The sequence below is a fragment of the Neopsephotus bourkii genome, unplaced genomic scaffold, assembly GCF_033783945.1.
Source record: "Neopsephotus bourkii isolate Nb327-2 ecotype Australia unplaced genomic scaffold, CSIRO-AGI_Nbou_v1 NB_1780, whole genome shotgun sequence".
In the NCBI taxonomy this organism is placed as follows: domain Eukaryota; kingdom Metazoa; phylum Chordata; class Aves; order Psittaciformes; family Psittacidae; genus Neopsephotus; species Neopsephotus bourkii.
The window spans coordinates 3,621,404-3,644,581 of record NW_026902254.1 but is presented as its reverse complement, the minus strand read 5'-3'; the positions used below and the strand labels follow the sequence as shown (position 1 = coordinate 3,644,581).

General features: G+C 39.4%; 1 protein-coding gene across 1 annotated transcript in view; it reads left to right on the top strand.

The window, feature by feature from the left end:
* The window catches only part of FBXL5 (F-box and leucine rich repeat protein 5), a 36,047-nt gene that overhangs the window by 6,450 nt on the left and 6,419 nt on the right, over window positions 1-23,178 (top strand). The window contains exons 2-10 of the mRNA XM_061379836.1: window positions 9,326-9,541; window positions 11,370-11,465; window positions 12,249-12,432; window positions 14,759-14,941; window positions 15,832-15,957; window positions 16,880-17,028; window positions 17,232-17,314; window positions 18,226-18,948; window positions 21,369-21,517. Of these exons, the coding sequence (XP_061235820.1) occupies window positions 9,326-9,541; window positions 11,370-11,465; window positions 12,249-12,432; window positions 14,759-14,941; window positions 15,832-15,957; window positions 16,880-17,028; window positions 17,232-17,314; window positions 18,226-18,948; window positions 21,369-21,517 (1,909 nt within the window). The remainder of the gene's footprint in view (window positions 1-9,325; window positions 9,542-11,369; window positions 11,466-12,248; window positions 12,433-14,758; window positions 14,942-15,831; window positions 15,958-16,879; window positions 17,029-17,231; window positions 17,315-18,225; window positions 18,949-21,368; window positions 21,518-23,178) is intronic.

The window sequence follows — 23,178 nt, the reverse complement described above, 5'->3', positions numbered from 1 at the left end:
GAATGCCAGGTCTTAGCAGAAGTCTATCTCTGTGAGGATATAGGACAGGAAAGAAGTCTTCTATGGCATCTAGAATGTGTATTAGAAATGCTGTGATACAGATAACTAATTAACAGCATAATTGCAGGTGTTCATTATGCTTTCATTTGAGGCCCTTTTATTTCATATCCGTACTAGATTTTTCTTTAATGTGTTTTTTTTTTTTTTTGGGGGGGGGGGGTGTTCATCTCTGCAGACCTGGTGGCAGCCTGTGTCCCTTCATCCCTAGTAGACTTCCACTTGTAGAAAGAAACCTCATGGTGAAGGAGGCTTTGCTGATTTTACCAGTGCTTCCCAAGCTGTGCTTTCCGCTGCAGTCCCTGGAGAGGTCCAACGCTGTAACAGTTGCATCACTGAAAGTCTTGGTGCAGTCAGTCCTGTGTTTTTATCTCTTTGTCAAAAGCCTTTCATGATTCAAAACCTGATCTATAGGTGCTTATTAGAAAATTGGCTGTGTATATAATGCAAGAGGGTGATATGAAAGAGCCTAATAAAAATACAACAGTTTGTTTCCACCTCCACTGTGCTCTTATGCTTGGCAGTTATCAGCTTGACCTTAGCCTTTCAAAATGTTACAATAATACAAGGTTTTACCTGCCCTGTTGCTCTTTGAAAAACAAAATAGTTTTGTTTGCCTTAAACTTTGAGTTAATAGTGTTGTTTGGGTTTTTTGTGTGTGCTTTCTAAGGCTATGTCAAGATTTTGGTTAAGTTGCAACCAGCTGACAAGATTACATAGAGGACAGGATTATATAGAGAAGAGGACAGACAGATGGGCATTTGAAAGTTTTGGGTTTCTTGTTGAGTTCTGCCAGATCTTGTTCTGCCTGCCTTACTAATTACTGTTATTGTGGATTGACCCACAGCCAAGAAAAGCACCCAGGGTAGAAAACCTGTATTACTCCTCTGATTTAAGGCTTCATACATCTGAACAGCTGGAGTGTGAAGTAATTTAGCTGATTCTCTTAGTGTTCACCTCATGTACCTCTCCATAACGAGTAAGCAAAGGAACAAGTGACACTGAAAAGTGTTTTTTTTTTTTTTTTTTTTTTTTTTTGCCAGGCTATCTTGGCACTGTGGTTATTATTGGGGACCATATAAATTGAAATTCTTGTGCATTACCATATAGGGCACTGCATGTAACTGGGTGTCACTGAGGGCTGCCAGACTGGTGAGCTGACCAAGTGAGAAATGAACCCACTGAAAATGCACAACTTCTTACAGGATAAGTTCGTTGTGTAGCTGCATGATTTTGAGAGGGTATTCCAGGGAAGCGGTAGGGATGTACAGCTGGAAACAGGGGCAGGACAGCTGCCTCTGTTTCCTCCTCCAACCCCTAATTTACAGCAGATTAATGTGAAACCGCATGCTCTTGGTGTTGACACAAGCACACCTTATGATCTTTGTCCCTCAGTTTTCTTGCTCATAAAATTGTGATAACTCTGCAGAGTCCCAAGTTCCTATCCTTTGAATTATAGTGCTATTGCATATGTGAAGTGATAATACCTAAAAATGTAAGAGGGAAAAGTTGTAGCTGGCTAGTAATCCATGCTGCCTTTTTTCTTAGTTCTTCCTGATGCTGTTACAGTCTAAAAATGTTAGGTTTGAGGTTTTTTAATGAAAGTAGTCGGCCAGCTCTATAATGAAAAAGATTTTACTATTTTACTAATGAGTTTAACGTCTGCTGAGTTAACTAGCGGTGGAAGTCTAGTCTGCCCTGATCATTAGGAATACTGTATTGCACCTCCAGTGGCAGTTGGCTTCTCGTATAGGTCTTAATGAGCACAGTGGTTATCCATGAAAAGCAGAATATCTAGGAATGACCTATATGTGTGATATATGAAAAAGAAAAGTTACCTTCATGGAATCATGGAATCATGGAATTGTTAGGATTGGAAAGGACATTAAGATAATTAAGTTCCAACCCCCCTGCCATGGGCAGGGACACGTTGCTCTAAACCATATCACCCAAGGCCTCATCCAACCTGGCCTTGAACACTGCCAGGGATGGAGCATTCACAACTTCCTTGGGCAACCTATTCCAGTGCCTCACCACCCTAACAGGAAATAATTTCCTCCTTATATCCAATCTAAACTTCCACTGTATAAATTTTAACCCATTACCCCTTGTCCTATCACTACAGTCCCTAATGAAGAGTCTATCCCCAGCATCCTTATAGGCCCCCTTTAGATACTGGAAGGTTGCTATGAGGTCTCCACACAGCCTTCTCTTCTCCAGGCTGAGCAGCCCCAACTTTCTCAGTTGATCTTCATATGGGAGGTGCTCCAGTCCCCTGATCATCCTCATGGCCCTCCTGTGGACTTGTTCCAACAGATCCATGTCCTTTTTATGTTGAGGACACCAGATCTGCATACAATACTCCAGGTGAGGTCTCACAAGAGCAGAATAAAGGGGCAGGATCACCTCCTTCAACCTGCTGGTCACGCTCCTTTTGATGCAGCCCAGGATACGGTTGGCTTTCTGGGCTGCAAGCTCACACTGCCAGCTCATGTTCATTTTCTCATCGACCAACATCCCCAAGTCGTTTTCCACAGGGCTGCTCTGAATCTCTTCTCTGCCCAACCTGTAGCTGTGCCTGGAATTGCTCCGACCGAGGTGTAGGACTTTGCACTAGGCATGGTTAAACTTCATGAGGTTGGCATCAGCCCACCTCACAACCGTGTCAGGGTCCCTCTGCATGGCATTCCTTCCCTCCAGCGTATCAACCGAACCACACAGCTTGGTGTCATCGGCAAACTTGCTGAGGGCGCGCTTAATCCCACTGTCCATGTCGCTGACAAAGATGTTAAACAGGACCAGTCCCAACACCGATCCCTGAGGGACACCACTCGTTACTGGTCTGCAGGCGGACATTGAGCCATTGACCACAACTCTTTGTGTGCGGCCATCCAGCCAGTTCTTTATCCACTGAGTGGTCCATTCATCAAATTGATGTCTCTCCAATTTAGAGACAAGAATGTCATGTGGGACAGTGTCGAATGCTTTACACAAATCCAGGTAGATGACATCAACTGCTTTACTCCTGTCTGTCAGTTCTGTATCCACATCATAAAAGGCAACCAAATTGATCAGGCAGGATTTCCCCTTAGTGAAGCCATGCTGGCTGTCACCAAGCACCTTGTTGTTTTTTCATGTGCCTTAGCATGCCTTCCCGGAGAATCTGCTCCAATATTTTGCCAGGCACAGAGGTGAGACTGCCTGGTCTGTAATTCCCCAGGTCATCCATTCTCCCCTTCTTGAAAATGGGGGTTATATTTCCCTTTTTCCAGTCATCGGGAACTTCACCTGACTGCCATGATTTTTCAAATATGATGGCCAGCGGCTTAGCAACTTCATTTGCCAGCTCCTTCAGGACCCCTGGATGGATTTCATCAGGACCCATGGACTTGTGCATGTTCAGATTTTTAAGATGGTCTCGAACCAATTCCTCTCCTACAATGGGTCCAAGGTCTTCATTCTCACAGTCCCTGCGTCTGCCTTCCAAGACTAGGGTGGTGCAGTCAGAGCCTTTGCTAGGGAAGACCGAGGCAAATAAGTCATTCAGAACCTCAGCCTTCTCCAAATCCTGTGTAGCTAGCTCACCCGAGAGCTTCCTGAGGGGGCCGACGTTCTCCCTAATCTGTTTTTTATTTGCTACGTACCTGTAGAATCCCTTCCTGTTATCCTTAATATCCCTAGCCAAGTTTAATTCTAACTGTGCCTTAGCTTTCCTAACCTGGTCCCTAGCTTCCCGGACAACATCCCTGTACTATTCCCAGGCCACCTGTCCTTGCTTCCACTTTCTATAAAACTCTTTTTTCATTTGAATTTTCCTCAGGAGCTCCTTATCCATCCAAGGAAGTTTCCTGGCCCTCCTGCTGCACTTCCTTCTAGTTGGGGTGCAACACTCCTGAGCTTGGAGCAGGTGATCCTTGAAGACCAACCAAGAGTCTTGAGCCCCCCTGCCCTCTAGGGCTATATCCCATGGAACCTTACTAAGCAGGTTCCTGAAGAGGCTGAAGTCTGCTTTTTTGAAGTCTAGGGTAGTGAGCTTGCTGCACGCTCTTCTCACTGTCCTGAGGATCTCAAATTCAACCATCTCGTGGTCGCTGCATCCAAGGCTGTCCTGCAGTGCCACATTTCCAACGAGCCCTTCCCTGTTGGTGAGCACAAGATCAAGCATGGCACTTCTCCTTGTCCTCTATTACTTACAGAAGGAAGTTGTCGTCCACACAGTCGAGGAGCCTCCTGGAGAGCTTGTGCTGGGCCATACCGTCATTCCAACAGATGTCAGGGTGGTTGAAGTCACCCATGACTTCATGTTTTTTTAAGATTAGTGGTTGCTCAGAAGTTACAGGTGTTTATGGGGAGAACCTTCAATTGAAATAAAGAAGTTTGGGGATTTGTATCCTCTTTAAAATTCTTCAAGTATTCCATTTTAAATTTGTGAAATCTTTGGGCAGAGTGGAAAAATAAGTTTTCCTTTTCCTGTTCTTTCCTCACATTTTTGTTGTTTTCCAGCTTGCAGTTGGGAATAGAGATAACTTGTGGCTGGCAAAGTTAGTACACAGCACAGAGTTTGCTTACTGCTGGGCTAGTCTGATAAGAGCAGAAAACTTTTTCTTTATGCCTGTTTGCTACTTTCTCCTTGCCAACTAATACTATGCTTGGATATTTTTAAGGAAGAAGCAAACCTTTTCCACTCATTTAATGTATTTTTGGCACAAATATTAGGAAATAACTGTTTCAATTTACTCACTGTAAGCTAACACTTTAGGAAAATTGTTTTCTTCTAAGAAGACATTTTTCTATATTGGCAAATATGTAAAACACTTCTAGAAACCAAGTAAATACTGTGTTTTGCTCCGTGATTTAACTACCAGTCTTGAGCTTTATTATTTATTCACAACATTGTGGATAGAGATATCTGTCTTCATCTGACAGAAAGTTTCACTTTTAATGAAAGTACTAAAGCCACAAAGGAGATGAGAGTTAAATGTAGTTTATCTTCACTTGAGTGTCATGAACATGAAGCAGTGTATGAATAGCAATTTTTGTGAATCTTGCCAGTCTTGTCATTTTGCTCTTGAAGCACAAAACTGAAATGATAGCTTACAGTAAGGCAGGATGTTTGTTTGCCACATCTCTGTACATTCATCTTGACCATGTTAATGGCTCTGTTGTAGTGCAGTGGAGCTGGACACTCACCTCGAGCTGCTTTATGACTGCCAGAGCTACACAGGTTTTTCAAGCATAGCTTTTTTAATTGCATAATTTGGATTTAAGAAAGATGCATATGAAGTGATTTCTTCATTGAGTTACTTGTTTTCTTTCCTGCAAAGGAAGAATGGAATTACCTGATCTTGAATCAATGGTAGAAAACTTCTAAGATTTACTTCCTAATATTCTTAATCCTAGTTTACATTGCTTTCAGTTTTGATTGAAAAAAAAAGCCAACACAATATTTTTGATTTTTATTTCAGTCTTGAGTTGTAAGTATTGTGTGCTGCAGTCCCTCTACATTGACCAGTTAAGTATGAAGAACTTTAGAACAGTGCCTTTAAGTTAGCCTGTCTGCTTGTCATGGTGTTAATTGGAACAGGTTTGGTACATTTTGTGACCCTGTGCCTTACTTCACTGCTGGCACCACAGTGGCCCTGGGATTATTGATATACCTCCCCCAGTTTACTTGAAATTAAGTTGATGTGTGTGGGTTTTGGTTGGTTGGTTGTTGTTTTTTATTTGTTTGGGGTTTTTTTAATAATAAATAATACTGAATTTAACAGTTCCTGGATACTTCTGGAGTATCAGCCGTCAGCCAAAGATCTCCGAAGTGTTTCTGACAGAATTTGACTGTTGTTTGGCCTGTTGCTCAAGTAGTTTGGATTATGTATAATCTTAAACTTCATGAGGCTTCTGGAGACACCAGGCCTCTTCTGCTTGTGGGACCACTTGTCAACTGGAGTTTGCATTCCAAACACAAAACTGGTTGAGCTGTAACTTACAATTTTTTAAATATGATGCCTTCAAAAGTCCAGAAATCTTCTGTGTACCTTTAACACCCCTTAGATAATTGGTTTAATGCAGTGTGTTTTAAGCCAACTCAGGGAGCACACGTCTGCTGTGCTTTATATTTTTTTCCAGTCAGCCAATATCCTTGATACAATCCATTTTCTCTGCCTTGCTGCTTTCCTGGGATTCTCTGCCTGAGTTTGGGGATGGTGGTTTTCTTTTTGCACTGCTAAACTCCTACACTAGTTTTTGTTGTGAAGAGCTGGTGAAAGTGGACCTCAGGGTGGAGCAGCTGCTGTCTGTTAATAGTCTTGGTCCCCTGTCATAAGACTTCATCAGTCCTGGTAATGAAATTACAGATGTGACCAAGTGGCTTTGTTGCTAGGCTACCTGTCCTCTGAAAGAACACTTTTTCTCAGCTTTGGCTGACATTTTTGATGCACCGATTTCTGATTCAAGTACAGTCATTACATTTCAATATCCTCTCCATAGTTCCTAATCTCTTACGTATTTGCTGGAAGTCCCAGTAGCAGAGGTGTATATGCAAGGGTTGCATGTCACAGTGGCTTCTAGAACAATACATTTATAACAGGAATTCTTAAATTGCATGCACAAATAAATTCTTTCTTTATTCTAAATTTGTGGATGGTAATAGGTAGGTTTAACAGAAGTTTCTGAGTCTTGAGAAGACTTCAGGTCAGGAGGATGAGAAGGTGCTATTTTGTATCAGAACCAGTCTATTTATTTATGCATTTATTTTTAAACCCAACAGCAAAACACAATAGTTTTGTATAATCTTCCTGTTGCAGACTTCAGCAGCTTTGTTTATGTTTTTATGTCAATCAGAATGTCAATTTGGGAGCAGATGGGATTCCTGGGGAAAAGGGTCTTTGGGGACATACTTCAGGTATTGTGGATCCTTATGGGTAGAATGAGCAATTTTGAGACGCTCCTTGATCAAGAGAAATGCTACATTAGAAACCAAACTTTACCCTTACTGTGGTCTGAACTGCAAGCAGCTGGAGGTGAGGAGCTATATTGCAAAGGTTTTTTTACAGTTATCTTATGGGCCTGTTCAGACTTCTGCTTTTCAGTGTGGGGAGTCTAGCCTTTAGTTTCATCTAGAACTGCTGTGTATTGCAGTCTTGGAGCTTAGCATAGGATAGAAATGGTCTTCAGAGCCAAGTTCTTTTCCCATTTGTGATCAGTACATTAAGAATTCATGCCTCTAATACTAACACAGTGCATTGCAGATGTAGGAATTTTTCCTGGCCTGACAGTAGTTGGTCTAAAGAGGGGAAAAAACAAAGAACACAATGCTTAACGTTGTCCTGTTTTCTACCTCCGCTGAGGCTAAGTAAATTTGTTTTCCCATTATAACAGTCATTTTGCTCCTATGTACAGCATGTAATGTACAGTATGCACAGCTGACATGGGGTTGCATAAGGACTTGGCAGATGTCCAGAGTGTTTTGGCTGCATTGCTAGTGGCTGCCAGGAAGTGGCAATGCAATGCAAGGATGAATAAGTACATTTGTTGAGTTGTTTGTTTTTAAATTATAGAAGTTTTAGATATCTCGATTTATGTCTGGTTTTGATGTATGCAAGTAATATGCATGCATATGTATGTCTCAGATTCCCCTTTCTAGTAAATTCCTTTGATTCCAGAGTCTTTGTAAACTAAACCACTTCTGAATATTTTAGTGGCTTGTCTTTTGAATTAAATTAATCTATTTGTATTTTTAGAGTGTTTGCTCTTGTATCCTGCCATAAGCTATGGTTCTTGAAGTTGCATGTGGAATAAAATAGAGGAATGGAAAAAATACTGGCTTTCTTTGTTCACCAGAGGAAAATGCAGTTTTAAAATGCATTGTTGCTAATGGTGACTGTATGTATGTTAAAATGGCATTACTGTGGTACCTAGAACTTTGTGCTGTCTTAATTTGTAGGTTCTTGGTCTATTGGAAACCTGTTCCAATAGTTAGTATAGTTTGTATTCACTTGGTAGGACTTGGCATTCCTTGTGGATAATAGATCCTAAAAGGCAGGCACAGGGGCCTATCGTTAACAGCTTCCTATTACAGACTGCAGTGTAGCTCTGGGAAAGTGGCTAAACTAAACCTTTCAGTTACCCACCGGGCTGGGGAGATTACATTGATTTCTGCCAGGAAATCTTTCTCCATTTGTTTGTTTTAAGATGGGTTTATGTTGCTTAAATATGACCTTGATTTTAATGGCTTCTTGACTGCATTGTTCTCTCAAGGATGATCTTCCTTTAAGAAGCTGTCATATCACTTCCCTGTTTTCTTAAGCTCTGTTTATTCTTGTGGAATGAGACAGTTGCCTTCAGAATTTGTGTGATTAAATGTTACATGCTTTTCATTTCAATGTGCATTATTGTGTATATTGTGCTTTGTTAAACTGTAGTTACATTAGTTCTTTGTAATATTTCTATAATTATAGCTTCATTTTTTTCTTCAGAGCCTGTGATTGGAAATGCAGTTACATATTTGGCACTGGAAATGAGAGAATTATGAAATTAAATCCCTTGGTTTACTTAAACCTCATTCATAAAGCACAAAGTTGTAGAAAACTGTTCAGATAACTTATTTTGGGGAGTTAACAGAATTGGAGTGTGACTACCTTACTGTTTTACTGACCTGCAAGAGGAAATATATCTATAAAATGACCATGTGTAATGACTTTTAGAAAGTTTTAAAATAAGTTTGAGGGGTTTATATAGAATTTGTCAGTTCCTGATAATAAAAAAATCAATGCCAGTCATAAAGGTTAAAATAGTTACGAATTCTGGGAATAATTTCAAAAGTCATATGTGTAGAGATACTTTATAAATGTTAAACTGTAGCATTCAAATGGCAGTCTTAACTGAGCCCACTTCTGGAAGAAGTTATATGAAATTATATTTTAATGCACCAAATACATAAATTATAGGAAGGTCATTATTCTAATAGAAGACTAGTTTGTGTATTCCTATTTATGCCCTTGACTGCCTGATTTTTACCTGTTTTACTTGAAGATTGAAATTAAAAGCATTTATTGCTTATTATTTTTGATGTCTTTGAAATGAGTTGCTCAAATTACAAATTCTTTTTCCTTTTTTTTTTTTTGTCACTATTCTGTATAGAAACTGAAGGTTTTCAGCTTTTATAAATAATGGGAGCAGTGAGCGATGGGAGCTAATACCTGTTATAAGGATTTAGCCTGACCTTGATGTGTTTTGCATTGATGTTTTTATGAGCTTTTCTCTCTTTTAGCTTTCCAAGACCAACTTCTCCAACAACAATGATTTTCGGGCTCTTCTGCAATCTCTTTACGCCACGTTCAAGGAATTTAAAATGCATGAGCAGATTGAAAATGAGTGTATCATTGGTTTACTTCAGCAGCGTAGCCGGACAGTGTACAATGTACACTCGGACAACAAACTCTCAGAGATGCTTAGCCTCTTTGAGAAAGGGTTAAAGAATGTAAAGGTAAGTAGACTATAAGAAGGATTTGTGTCCTAAGGAGAGCATGCTGTGATTATTTCTTCTCAGCTTTCTTGAATACCCTCTGAAAGTGAAGAGGAAGAAGCAGCATTTGTGGCTTCTTCATACAGTACTGAAAACTTTCCAGTCAGAAGCACGAATTCTTTTGCCATTCATCTCTGTGCTAAATTTCTAGTAAAAATTCTTCCCAGAGGTGTATTGTGTGACAGCAGTCTGTCACTGCATAGTTGGAGGTGATTTGGAGAGACAACATGGAAGTCTCAAATACAAAGACTGCTAATTGGTCAAAACAGTTTCTGACTATAGAAATAATGTTTTTTAATTAATTTGCTAGGAAACCCTGAGGATCTATTTTTGTGTCATGAAGCATTGTAATGTCACAAACGGAGATGATTACCACAGTTAAAAACATGAAAAGGGCAAAAGCAGCACATTGTTTTATTCTGTTAGTGAGTCATGTACTCCTTCCAGTAATCTGTTGCTCAGTAATGTTGTTATTGTTCCAGTGCTCAAGATACTCTAAATGTTATTTTTCCAGATGGCTTTTTAACAACTTGAAGTTGTTAAATTCTTCTCCAATAGAATCCTACTTGAATTCTGCTGTATCTTTCCTTTGGGGAACCCAACTCCTCCTTCCCGCAGTCTAAGAACTATGGTCTCCAGTAATAATTTAACATCCCGTATTATATTTCTAGTACTTGTAGGCCATATTTTCGGTAAGAAAAATATTAACTGTCCAGTCAATTGATTCCATTTTACTGTCTAAGGTTGCTTTTGACCTGGGCGTCTTGCAGATAGGTTTGTTTTTGGTTTTTTTCTTTTCTCCCTGTGCATTATCAAGCCTTAAAATTTGTCTTCAGTTGTTTTCATTAATGAATTGGAAAATGAAGGGAAGTAAAGGAGAGGGGAAATCTAACACTTAGCTTTGTGTTACACCTTCTCTGATGGGATGCTAGTATTATTCTGTTACGTAAGAGTGGAAAACCAGATTTCTCTTAACTCTGTTTAGATATGCTAACTTGTAACTTTTTTTGAGAGTGTGGTTCATTTAACCTGATGGCTTAAGCTTTTTGTTTTCTGTAACAGTCAGGGTTTCTTGATGTTGTAGAAGTTTGACAAGAAAAACTTGCAACGTTTACTGTAAGAGCTGTGAGGAACTTCAGTGTGTTGCAATTACTGGGCAGACTTAAGAACCAGCTTCTTATTGCTGGCACAGAGAACAGGCCTGACAAATTAATATAGAGGTTGGTCTAACTTCAACATTTAAAAGTCAGTTATATCTTTATTTAAGAGTTCTTTCAGTTTCCAAAGTAAATGTCTGTAGAGCATGTCTGACTGTGAATTCTGATTGTAATTTGGAAGCTAGAAGTATAGAATAAGTAGTGTAAATGTATATGCTAAAACTGAAGTGGAATTGCTGCGTCATCATGTAATTCTTCTGCAAAACATACAAATACTTAGATTAGTGTGTTATTACTTTGAACTTCAGGTGAGACTGTAGATCGGCAGACTTCACTCTTTGCTCCAAAGTAAAAGTGTGATTAGACAAGTTAATTAATATCTGCTAATAAAATAAATTGGAACCAGGGAGGAAGGGAATACTTCATTCTGCGCAGCAGCAGGCTGGTACAGGCTGTCAGCTTGTCGCGAAACTTTGTAAGTGTGCGCATTCTTACTGTGAAATAAAGCAAACATGTTGCATGCGTGGGGAAGACGTAATGAGCCTTACTTTGAAATGCTGGTTGATTTAACAGTTCAGTCTTTGAATGAAAGGACAAGATCAGGTAACAGTTAAATCTTTGCTTTCTTTCAGAATGAGTATGAACAGCTGAACTATGCGAAACAGCTGAAGGAGAGGTTGGAAGCCTTTACCAGGGATTTCCTTCCTCATATGAAAGAGGAAGAAGAGGTAGGTAAAAATTTTCCTCAAATATTATGTTTATCTCCTTTAGGGTCTGCAATGACTGAATAGAGACAAAAGGGCTTAGAGGTTCAGTGTTGTTTTTATGTATGCCAGTTTGCATTCAGAACTGTGATGACACTGTTCTGTTCTCTGACTGCAAAGTGACATGTTCTGAAACTGAGTAAGTTGAAAATTTATGATAAAATTCTATTCCTTTAAAAAATTGATAATTAAAGTCCACTGGGGCTGGGATTTGTTTGAGCAGGTAATTATTTAAGGGGATGTCTAGTAAAATGTAAGGGAAGGAAAAGTCCTGTAAACCAGTGCTTCATGACTCAAACTGACACTCCCAGACAGCCTCTGACCTATATTTGAAACATAGACTAGTACTGCCAGTCTGATGATTTACGGGTATCCAAAAACTGGGACGAAGCTTCTGGTGAGAGTAAATCTTCCGAAGTGTGTCCAAGAGAAATCTTTTCTCATGTCTTTATTCCTTGCCACTTTGCCTTTCATGTGAGTACTTTAAGTTATATTGTTTAAGCAACTTTAATCACTTCCCTTTTTGGTTGGGGAGAACAGTTAAGCAACTTGCCTGAGACTAACCAGTGATCTACTGGCAAGCAGGGGGCTGGAACTCAAAACTTCCATGATCTTGTCCTTGAGTTCACTTAGTGTATGACATGTTTTACTTGGAGAGTATCTGAAAACGGAAATTCTATGTTGGTAGGTCTGTGTAGCATTATCAACTTTCTCCATAAGCATCAGACTGTTTTTCCTTTGCTTTAGGTTTTTCAGCCAATGTTGATGGAATACTTTACTTACGAAGAATTGAAAGATATTAAGAAGAAAGTAATTGCACAGCACTGCTCACAGAAAGAGGCTGCAGAATTCAGAGGTCTTAATAAGTGGAATCAAGCAGAAGAGCTTCAGAAGGTCTTCAAGTATTCTGTGGATGAGAAGGCAGATCAAGGTGAAGCATCTGATTAAAGTAGTTTTCAGACTGCAGTTTTTATCTCAAAAGCCACACCAGTATCTTACCTAAAGTTACATACAGGCAGATAAAATAGTTTTTATCAAATGGGAGTTTCTTCAAACCAGTTTTGAAACTTCAGAAACTTTACTGTTTGATGCAGGCTTCTTTGCAGGTCATAATGTAGATAATACTTCATTGTTTACCTGTTTCTCCACATTCTTCCTTCCCTTCCATGGTAATATTTGATATAACAGGCAAAAAAATGATAATTCTAATTTCATGCTTCCATTGAAATGATATTTTTTTATTTGCAGACTCTGCATTTAAGTCTTGGTTTTCAGGACTACTTTGTAAGCTTTTCTTTTGATGGCTTAAAACCACAGAATAGTTAATCAAAACTGACAGTATTTCAAATGAAAAGCAACTCGCCTTACCTAACTCCACTGCCTAACTTCTCTGGGCCTCTCAGGAATCAGAAGGGAAAAAACTGTGTGTGTGGAGTAATGCAAGGGAATAAATCTGTAGCATGTTAGTAGGTCAGATGAAACCTGCGCTCTTAGAGTAGGTATTTAATTTGCATTCATCTGTAACTACCTTTCTTGATGAAACTTAGAATAAATGGATAACTATTGAAGTGCACTGTCAGGCTTGTTTTATGACTGTTGAAGCAGCCAGAGTTGTCTGTAGTTACAGTTTTTATTTAACAGAGAGCAGATGATGCCCCAAAGAATGGGAATTAATGTACTGAAAGTGTAATACAGGGGTGTGAAACTGGTAACTAGAGCAAGTCCTCATAAACTGACTTTGTGGTGTCGTAAGATGTGATGCTCTCATTAGAAAAACTTGGAAAACGACTCTGTAATGAGATTTATTTATTTTTTTTATTATTTTTTTTTAATGAAACTTTACTTCTCTGAACTACTGAACTGGTCATTTTCTGCCCTCCAGGTGAAGCCTTCAGAAAAGATCATGGTCCATGGTGTGAAATACTATTGAGTCTGAGCAGATGAAGTGACAGAAGTAGCCTTATGGCATAACTTGCTGTTAAGTCGAGCTGGAATAGCAGTTTGGGACAGTAGTAATTCTGCAATGGTTGTGTTCTAGTCTTTAGGGAGAGGGAAGTATGTGTCCTGCATTCATTTTTTTTAAATAGAAGAAAAATAACACTGTTTGCAGTCCAGTGCAGTTTTACCTGCATTCTAGTGTGAAATTCACTGTAGTTTACTTGCAACAACTTGCCAGGTTTACAAATAACTATATTGATTCATCAGGTGAAACAATTATATTTTTTGAAGTAGCAGTAGGCTGTCACAGGTGAAGTTTACCTTGTGCTCACTGTTGAAGCTTCTGTGCAAAAAACACCCCGATGCTTGTCTCACTGTGAAGTCTATGTACTTTGTGTCCTAAGCTGAAAAGCAGATCCCTACTAATTTGTAAAACCTGCTCTAAGGACTCCTGAAAACTATTTTAGGGTTATCTTTTTTTCTTCAAGTCATTTTTTTCCTTCAAGTCAGTTGTCCTTAAAACATTAAAAATCCTCTTCAAAGAACAAAACCCACATTAACCAAAGCACTGAATTTGTAATTTCATGTAGTTTCCAGCTCTCGCTGTACTATTTTAAAGGGGAGAGCTATTGGAAATAGTTCCTACTGCTGTCCATTGAAGTAATTAATTGTAGTGGTCCCATTTTAATCTCTAACCTAATATTTAGTATCACTTTACAACCTGAATGGCTCATCACCATTCAGAAGTTAAAATTAATTGTCTATGCCAGTAGTTAGAAATAAAATGTGAGGCAGCTGCAAAGAGTGAAGCACAGACTTCCTGCTGTGTCCTGACCAAGAGCTTGAGTGCTTTCAGTGAGAGTGGTCCCAGCTGGTAGATTCTGCATGTTCGCACTGTTTCCTGGGAATGTGGCAAAGCAGGTATAGATTTCATCAGTGACAGAAAGCAGTTATTTTTTTAAGCATTTCATTTTTAGCAGATACTGTTTTCATCTCGCTATGATTGGGTAGCAGCAGTTGACGTTTTTCCAGGGGCATTTTTGGACCTCTGCAAGGTCAGGGTTGGAAGAAACTTTCCAGTTGAGAAAATGGCACACAGAAAATCGAGCTGATCTTTTTGTTTGTTTAAGGTGTGACTACAGTGAAAGCTTTTTAAAGCCAAAGCCATACCTATATTTTCTCAACTCTTTTGCTACGCAATAGTTCGACATTTTTTTCAGACACTTTTTTTCACTGCCCTTGTCAAAGTGTGAGTTCCACTAGTGTTGTTTAAAGCTGTAAGGCTGTGCTTCAATTAACACATGCTTTCTGTATTTCAGAAACCGAAGTAACAGGGCATACCACAAATATTACTAATCTTCCTCCTGAAGTAATGCTGACCATTTTCAGTTACCTTAACCCCCAAGAGTTATGTCAGTGTAGTCAAGTAAGCACTGAATGGTCACAGCTGGCTAAAACTGGATCTCTCTGGAAGCATCTTTACCCTGTTCGCTGGGCCAGAGGTAAGTTAAATTTAATTTAACTCGGAATTTCTGAGTCTATGGACGAATGTTTTAGTATAGGCCATCATGTACAGTGAACATGACAACTGAGCATGCTCGAAGGATGTGCACCCTTCTGTCAAGGATGATAGTGCCCAGAAACTTGGTTAAATGTTAAAAATACACAAAACATACTTCCATCTTGTAGAATTAAGAAACTAATTAAACTAATTAACTAATCAGTTAAAAAGTGATCCTGGTTGTAACTCATGAGTAACTTTTGTATACTAACTGTTGATTAGTTTTGCTGAGGTTTGTTTGCTTGTATGAATGCTAACAGGTATATTCACTAATTCAACATCTTAATTATGATTTAAGAATCGGAGGGGTTTTAAATTATAAATGGTGCTGTTTCACCTGTATCAGTAAAATTTTCATTTCAGTAAGTTAGTAGGTAGAAATAAGGTACGTAGCTGCAGAACGGAAGTTTAAAACAAATGGAGCTAACAGTTCACTACCATCAATTCTTAATTTGCATATTCAAACTTAAAACTGCATGCACATTAATTTTAATATTGTTTCTTTAGATATATTGCTTCAGTAACTATTGCTGCAGTAAGGGCTAAGTGGTATTTTACAGCTTTTGTTCCTCAAACTCTCCTGTGAATTAAAATACCCTGTTGAGAAGTGTAATCTTTGCAGAAATTCCTGTTCAAATACAAACCAGTGTGTATTCCAGTGAGGCCAGTTACAAGTCATCAGAGTATATTTGTAGCTTTAAATATTTCTACTATCCCATATTTGAGTATTAAACAAGGGAATATGGCACTGCTGTTTTCTGCACTGATGAGAAGTTTGTCTTAACTTTTTTTCTCCCCCCTTTTTTTTCTGGGGGACTTGGGGCCAAGCAGGTGATTGGTATAGTGGTCCTGCAGCAGATCTTGAGATGGAACCTGATGAGGAATGGGTGAAAAATAGAAAAGATGAATGTCGTGCTTTCCAGGAATGGGATGAAGATGCTGACATAGATGAATCTGGTAGGTAAATTCTGATTATTTTTTTTTTTTCCCTGAAGATTATATAGCTTTAAGAAATAAATGTGTAAAATACAGTCTTTTCTGTAAAATCAGTTTAAAATACAGATTCTATCATAGTTATACCAGTACATTAATGACAAATGGAAACTTATGTTCTGTCTTGATTAAATGCTTACTAAGCAAAGTAGACTTATGTTGTAAGAATGAACTTGTGAAGTTTTGTCTAGCAACTACTAAGGGTTCCTGAAAGGAGTACTCTTTTTTTTTTTTTCCTCATCTTCACCTGATTCCTGGTTGGGTAAAGAAACAAATGGGAGTGGGGGTAAGGGCACGGGCAAGCAAGCAGTGGGTTTTAGTGAGCTGAATGAATTAATCTTAAGAGCAAACATGAGTGCAGGTAGAAGAGTTACAGGGATGTGTCTGGAGTCAGGAAGGAGATAAAAGCTAGGCTTCCTCTTTTCAGAAAGTTTGGATGAATCATCTTGCAGCCTAATGCGTTCTAGGCTTAATTTAAAACTTGTTGTAAGCTGTTACATTGCAAGGGTGTGAATGCCCTGTGAGATAGTATTTCAGTGTACAAAGCAAGTCGGTGGAAACAGGTGCCCAGACAGCCCTGAGCAGTGTGTAATCTGTAGTAAATATCTCTCCAAGTCCTTTAATTATGATTTTCTTTGAAGACTCAGTGTTTTACTTGCTGTTGGAGCTAACTCTGTCAGAAAGATAAGCAGGTATTTTTTTTTTAAGATGAGGCCTAAGCAGTACATCAGATTCAGCAAAAGTTTGTTGTAAGGTACTTTGTGAAACTTATGCTTTGTTATGCTTTCTTTTAGTTTTCTGCTAACTTGTTTGATATCAGATGACAGTGTGAATTGCAAATGACACAAAGAATGTTTTTAAGTCTCTATTTGGTTTTATTTTGCAGAAGAAGCAGCTGAAGGTTCACTTGCCATTAATATAGCACAGATGGAAAAACGTTTACTTCATGGCTTAATTCATAATGTCCTCCCACATGTGGGTTCCTCAGTGAAGACATTTGTATTGGCCTACAGCTCTGCAGTGTCTAGCAAAATGGTATGCCCTTTGAAACTGGCATTTAATCATTGTGGCTGTGCAGCCTCTAATTATTAACTGATGTGCTTCAGTTTAAAACACAACACTTAGGTAGTGAAAATCAGTTGCAGTTCAAGAGAACGTTAATTTGTATGTTGCCTTTTCACACTGTGTGAGTCTTACTGGCTTGTGTCTTTACTGATTATTTTTCTTTCCCTTTACAGGTTAGACAGATCTTGGAGCTTTGCCCCAACTTGGAGTATTTGGATCTCACTCAAACTGATATTTCAGACTCTGCATTTGAAAGGTTAGATAGTTACTGTTTACTTAAAAGCATAATATAAAAGATCAGCTTTCTGAGGAGGGTAAAGGAACATTCAAATTTAGTCCTTTGCCAGTAAAGAGAGAAATAAGAGAAATCACATTCAAGATGCACACATAAGAACCAAGCCACAGTAGCAAATCACTAAACTAACAAATGAAGCATGTAACGTTATAACAGCCATTCAGAATGCTCTGTCTTCACTACTGGATGTGTATTATCTATCAATGTGTAGCTATCCATAGCAATAGCTGTTTTGTTTTAGTACTAACAACTTGAAATTGTCCATAGATTTTTGTGGAGTCATGCAGTTATAGTAGTTCCCTTGATCTGATATTGGTAGGATTTGGAATACTGCTGTTCAAGATGCTGAGCAAATGGTAGGCAAAACTCTAGGGCTTAGATGTAGTAACTGTGAATGCCTGAGTTTTACTGAAGCCTGCAGAAATGTCATTGGTGTCAGTGGGATGGTGCATGGATGCAGAGCCTGCATTAATGGGTCTTACTGTGATACTGAAACTCAGTGGCTATTTCAGTGTTCAACACCTGCATCATATAGGGCTCTCAAATGAATGCGTTATCAACACAGATAATTTTACCAGAATGGATGCTGGCAACAACACTGTAGTTTATGCAAGAACTTTTAGTTGAAATAAAAGCTTTATGGAATTTCTGTGGCTCAGAAGTCAATATTTGTGAGCTTTTGTATATACAAGCGTATATATAACACTTGGAGTATCAAATCTACCTTGTCTCGGTCTTGGCTTTAAATATTCTGTGAAGCAGTAGAGGCATTTTACTTGTGGAAATATTCTTCTGTATATTTAGCCTTAACACCTGTTTCTGAACAGAAACTAAAAACCAACTAAGCACACCACTTTTTTCCCCAATTTCAGTTGGTCTTCAGTTGGTTATTGTCAAAATCTCCGCCACCTTGATCTGTCTGGATGTGAAAAAATCACAGATGTGGCTATAGAGAGGATTTCCAGAGCTCTGGGTATCATATCAACTCACCACACCAGAGGTATTCTGAAAAGCTGCAGAAACAGGAATGCTAAGACTTTGTGGAAGAACAGAGAGATTACTCTGCAGTCCACCAAGAAGTATAATTGTTTGCGTGAAATCAGCAATGAAAACATCATTGAGGGAGGAGACAGTGAGCAGCATTGGACTAAACCTGACAGCTCTGAAAGCTTCAATTCTGCTTATGTGTGGATGCTGGATGCAGATGATTTAGCTGACATCGAAGATGCTGCAGAGTGGAGACACAGAAATGTTGAAGGATTTTGTATTATGGAACCAACATCCCATTTTACTTGTTCTGCATCGTGCTACAATAGAGACATTTATGGATTAAGGACTAGAGGGTGGCAGCAGCACTGTGCTTCTACTGACTTGATTTACTGCGGTCACTCATTTTGTTGTGCTGGGACAGCACTAAGAACTATTCAGGAGCTCCCAGAGTCCTCTGCACTGTGTAAAAAGCCAACAAGGACTAAGCAGTCAGAGAAAAAAGACTTTGCATACTCTGGGAGTGACACAGCAGATGAAGAGACTGCACGAGTTCTTCAGTTTCTCAGTCTGTCTGGATGCTACCAGATCACAGACCGTGCTCTCAGGTGAGGAGACATTGTACTTTTATTTGGTGAGTCATTCTGGGGTGAATCTGCTTAGTTTCAGCAGGAAGATTTTTACTGAAGAATATCTTCTAAGTTTTAAGCACTCTTTGCATCTTAAAATACTTACAGCACCCAACTTGAAAACTTCTCCTTTGTGGAATCAAAAGAAATAAAAATATTTCAGACGTATACTCTGAAGTCAAGTATTTTTGTGAATTTGTTGTTTTCGGCTGTCTTAATGCTTTTAGATCTGAACTTCAGTGATTTCATGTTAGGAAATTGTATTGATTCACTGTTTTTTTTCATTATGCTTGTCAATACATTTGAAAATGTATAAAACTGGAGTAGCATCTTGGTCAGCCTATCTGGATAATGGCATAATTTATGGACAGGCTAGATCAGTGGGCTGAGGCCGATTGCATGAGGTTCAGCAAGGCGAAGTACCTGATCTAGAACTTAGGCCACAACAACCCCATGAAATGCTCCAGGCTTGGGGGAGAGTGGCTGGAAAGCTGCTCATGGAAAAAGACTTTAGGGGTGCTGATTGGTGGAGCCGAGCATGATTGAGCTTGTGCCCAGGCAGCCAAGCAGGCCAATGATATCCTGGTCCGTATCAGCAATAGCGCAGCCAGCAGGGCCAGGGCAGTGATCTTCCCCCTGTACTGGGCACTGGTGAGGCTGCACTTGAAATCCTGTGTTCAAGTCTGGGCCCCTTGCTACAAGACAGACATTGAGGTGCTGGAGTGGGTCCAGAGAAGGGCAACAAAGCTAGTGAAGGGTCTGGAGCACAAGTGTGATGGGTAATGGCTGAGGGAAGTGGGGTGGTTTAGTCTAGAGAAAAGGCTCAGGGGGACCTTATCGTTCTCTACAACTACCTGAAAGGAGGTTGTAGCAAGGTGGATATGTACATGTGGCACTTAGTGCCATGGCTTAGTGGTGGACTTGCAGTAGCAGTGCTGAGTTAATGGTTGGACTTGACCTTAAAGGTCTTTTCCAACTTAAATGATTCTATGATAATTTTCTGTGTGCAGCATATTAAATATGACTTCATGTAACAAAGGAGGAGAAAAGTTGACTTGAACATTGAGGTGGCTTCAAGAGCTAAAAAATTCCCTCTGTGTGATACTTTCTATTGATATTTTGTATTGTGTCAGGAAAATGTAGTATTGCTTTATAGTGAAAATCGGAGGAGGCTGAAGTACTTGCATCCACCTTCTCAGGTGTACTGCAGCACTTAGGATGCCTGCCTGTACTGTATGCTGTAGTCAAGCAAGAAGTAGTGTGAGTTAATTTGTTTGTATGGAAGGCTTCATCCCCATTTGAAGTTCAGAAGTACCAGCTGTTTTAATGTCTCCTTCAGTGGTGGTTCTTTCACTCACCAGTTAGTCTTGCTCAGAGTAGGCTTCGGATAACTGTGCTTCCTGTTTGAGCTTGTTGCTGCTCTAGTGTTGGTACTGCTGAGTTTCATTAGGTGCTGATTAGGTCATGCTGCGTGTAGTTTGCATGTTAACTGCTCTGTTTCATGACTTGGTAATCCAGGACCAAAGGGAGATTTGTTCATTGAGTCATGGGAAGAGTTTAGTTGTGGTACTGGTTTCCCTTCGGTGCTTTTTAGAAAGAAGACTGCATTTAAGACCTGAGAGTGTGCTGTAACAAGTGCTTCTTGCACTTACCAGAGTAATTTTGCACCCTTGAGGAAAGAGAGTGTCTTGGATCTGTAGCTTGGTAATTCAAGCCTGGTGCCTTTTTCAGGTGTGAGAGCTTGTTTGTGATTGAACTTGCCTTGTGAGTTCGTAGACACACTGAGTGAGACTGCTCAGGTGTGATATCTCCATGAAGCTGTTGCATCAGCAGCCAAACTGCGCTCAGGGGAAAAATAGAGTTCTGCATGAATAATAAGGTGGTCTGTTGACAGACTCTCTGCTGTCAGTCCTAGAGAACTACAAATTTGGATTCCAAATTAATTCTAACCAAAAAAACATAGTCAAACTTTTGGAAGTGTAGTGCACCAAATGAGTGTCGTGTTTTCAGGGTGAATTGAAGAATATTCATCAGTTTGGAGGGGTTGCCAAAATCGGTGGCAACTCAGAGAAGAATGTTTGGTAGTTCCTTGAAGTACTTGGTCGCCTCTGGAGTCATTCATGAGCAAAGTGATCCACCATTGAAGTCTCTCAGAAAGGATTGTTAGTTTCTCTAGAAATCAGTTCATTTTTCAGGTCTGTTATGCCACTTCAGGGGCGATCCCCTTTATAAGGTATGAAACTGTCAGATTTAAAAGGACATTGTTTATTAAAGGTCTGGTTTGGATTTCTTTGTTTTTTCTTAGGAGACACTGTTAAGTCCATGACTTGGTGATTGGTAGAGTACTTGTCATTCTAGGCTGTGTGGGCTCTTAACACCTCTCTTGTGTCTGTTAACAGGGCGTTGATGCTGGGAGGAGGACTGCCACATTTGGAACACCTTAACCTCTCCGGTTGTCTCTCTGTAACTGGTGCAGGCCTGCAGGATTTAGTTTCTGCATGCCCTTCTCTAAAAGATGAACACTTTTACTACTGTGACAACATTAATGGTAATGTCTTTTTATGAAGGTGTGATGCTTTTCTGGGGACCAGTATTTGCTTGGTTTGAGGACACTTAAAACCAAAAAGAACAACCAGAACACCACTTTTCTTGCTTGGCTGTGTAGCACTGAGTTTCACACATTAGTTATGACAACTGTTAAGTCAGATTTTCCTCATGTATTCTTTTGAGCTGTTGTTTCTTTTTCATTGGCACTAGTACAGTTCTGTATTACCTAGAAAGTTATTTTTAGTGTACATACTTGAGCATAAGTAATAGGGGATAGAAAGTAAGTCTCCATATAGCTAGCACACACTTGTCCCCTCATGTTTTCTTTACGGTTACAAGTTCAGACAGAGGCTTCACTAGACTGGCATCAAAGTGGTGGTTTTTAGGCAAGGAATTACTTGTATTTTGCTGTGCAAACCTCCCATATTCTGGTAGATTTGGTGTAGGATACTTTGATCCTATCATTCCATGTCCTTATGGAAAATGTAATTTAGTTTTCTGTCTTTGCTTGACTCAGCAACTTAGAGATGGATTTAAGCTGGAGAAGGATCTGGAAAAATGCATAAAATGTTTATGGTGCAAGTGTTTTCACCACTTCGGCACACTGGAATTCAGTCTGTTGTGTTAGGTCCAGTAAGCATTCATAGTATGAGAGATGGGAACCATGGTGTGACTTGTATTCCTTGTGTGAATTTAAAACGGGTAAGTGCAACAGAAGGGAAGGGGAAAGGAGGATAAAAACTGAGTTCACAGGATTGTAAGAACTAATTGTGCATAAAACAAAATTACATTCCCTGGTAGTTCATGACGTTCAGCTTAATAATTTGCATCTCTTATTGAGCTGCAGCCACAGCAGGATGCCAGAGGCTTGGTACTACAGTTAAATCTGTGCTGACATCTGGGTATTCAGTCCATGGAAATTGATTTAAGATGAGGCACTTGGGTTGGATGCTTATATTAGAGGTCAAAGGATTAAATAATCTGCTTCCATAATTTTTTTGCACTTCTTTATGCACTTTTTTGACCCCGCTGTTTGTATTCCTTTTGAGACGCTTGCTTTTTGTTACTTCCTTCCCTTCTATTTAGACTACAGCTTTTAGAAATCTTCTGGCATTTCAACCTGAAAATGCTAAGGTTCGTTTTTTAAGACTCTTTACTGACTCTCCTTTCTGCATTGTGCTGAGTTTAAAGGTGTCTTCAAAGACAAGTTAAAAGCCTTTTCCTTTTACATCCAGTTCCTTGCTGGTTTTCTTCTGTTTTCACTTCTGTCAGTAATACCAGACTTGATGTTCTGGTTTGTCTTCAAATGTTTCTGTTTCTTGCTTCATCCCTAGAACACACTATGTCATATTAGTATTTAGTTTACAAAGGCAAAATCCCTTGTGTGAGACCACCACTTTACAGCTTGGCTGTTCCCTAATATCCTCAAGAAATTATTTATATTTGAACAGAATATTGTTTGGAATTACCCTTTAAAGTTGACCTGACCCTCTTCCTGTTTATTTCCTTCCTTTTATTTACTGCCTTCTGGAAGCTGTAAGCCTTGTAAGCTCTGCTTGGTTCTATAAAGCATCATGCATGGCTTTGAATGAACAGTTACTGCTGTAGAGAGAAATCAAGAGGAGAGTGAAGTTGTAATGCTCTGACTTCTCACATCTGTTG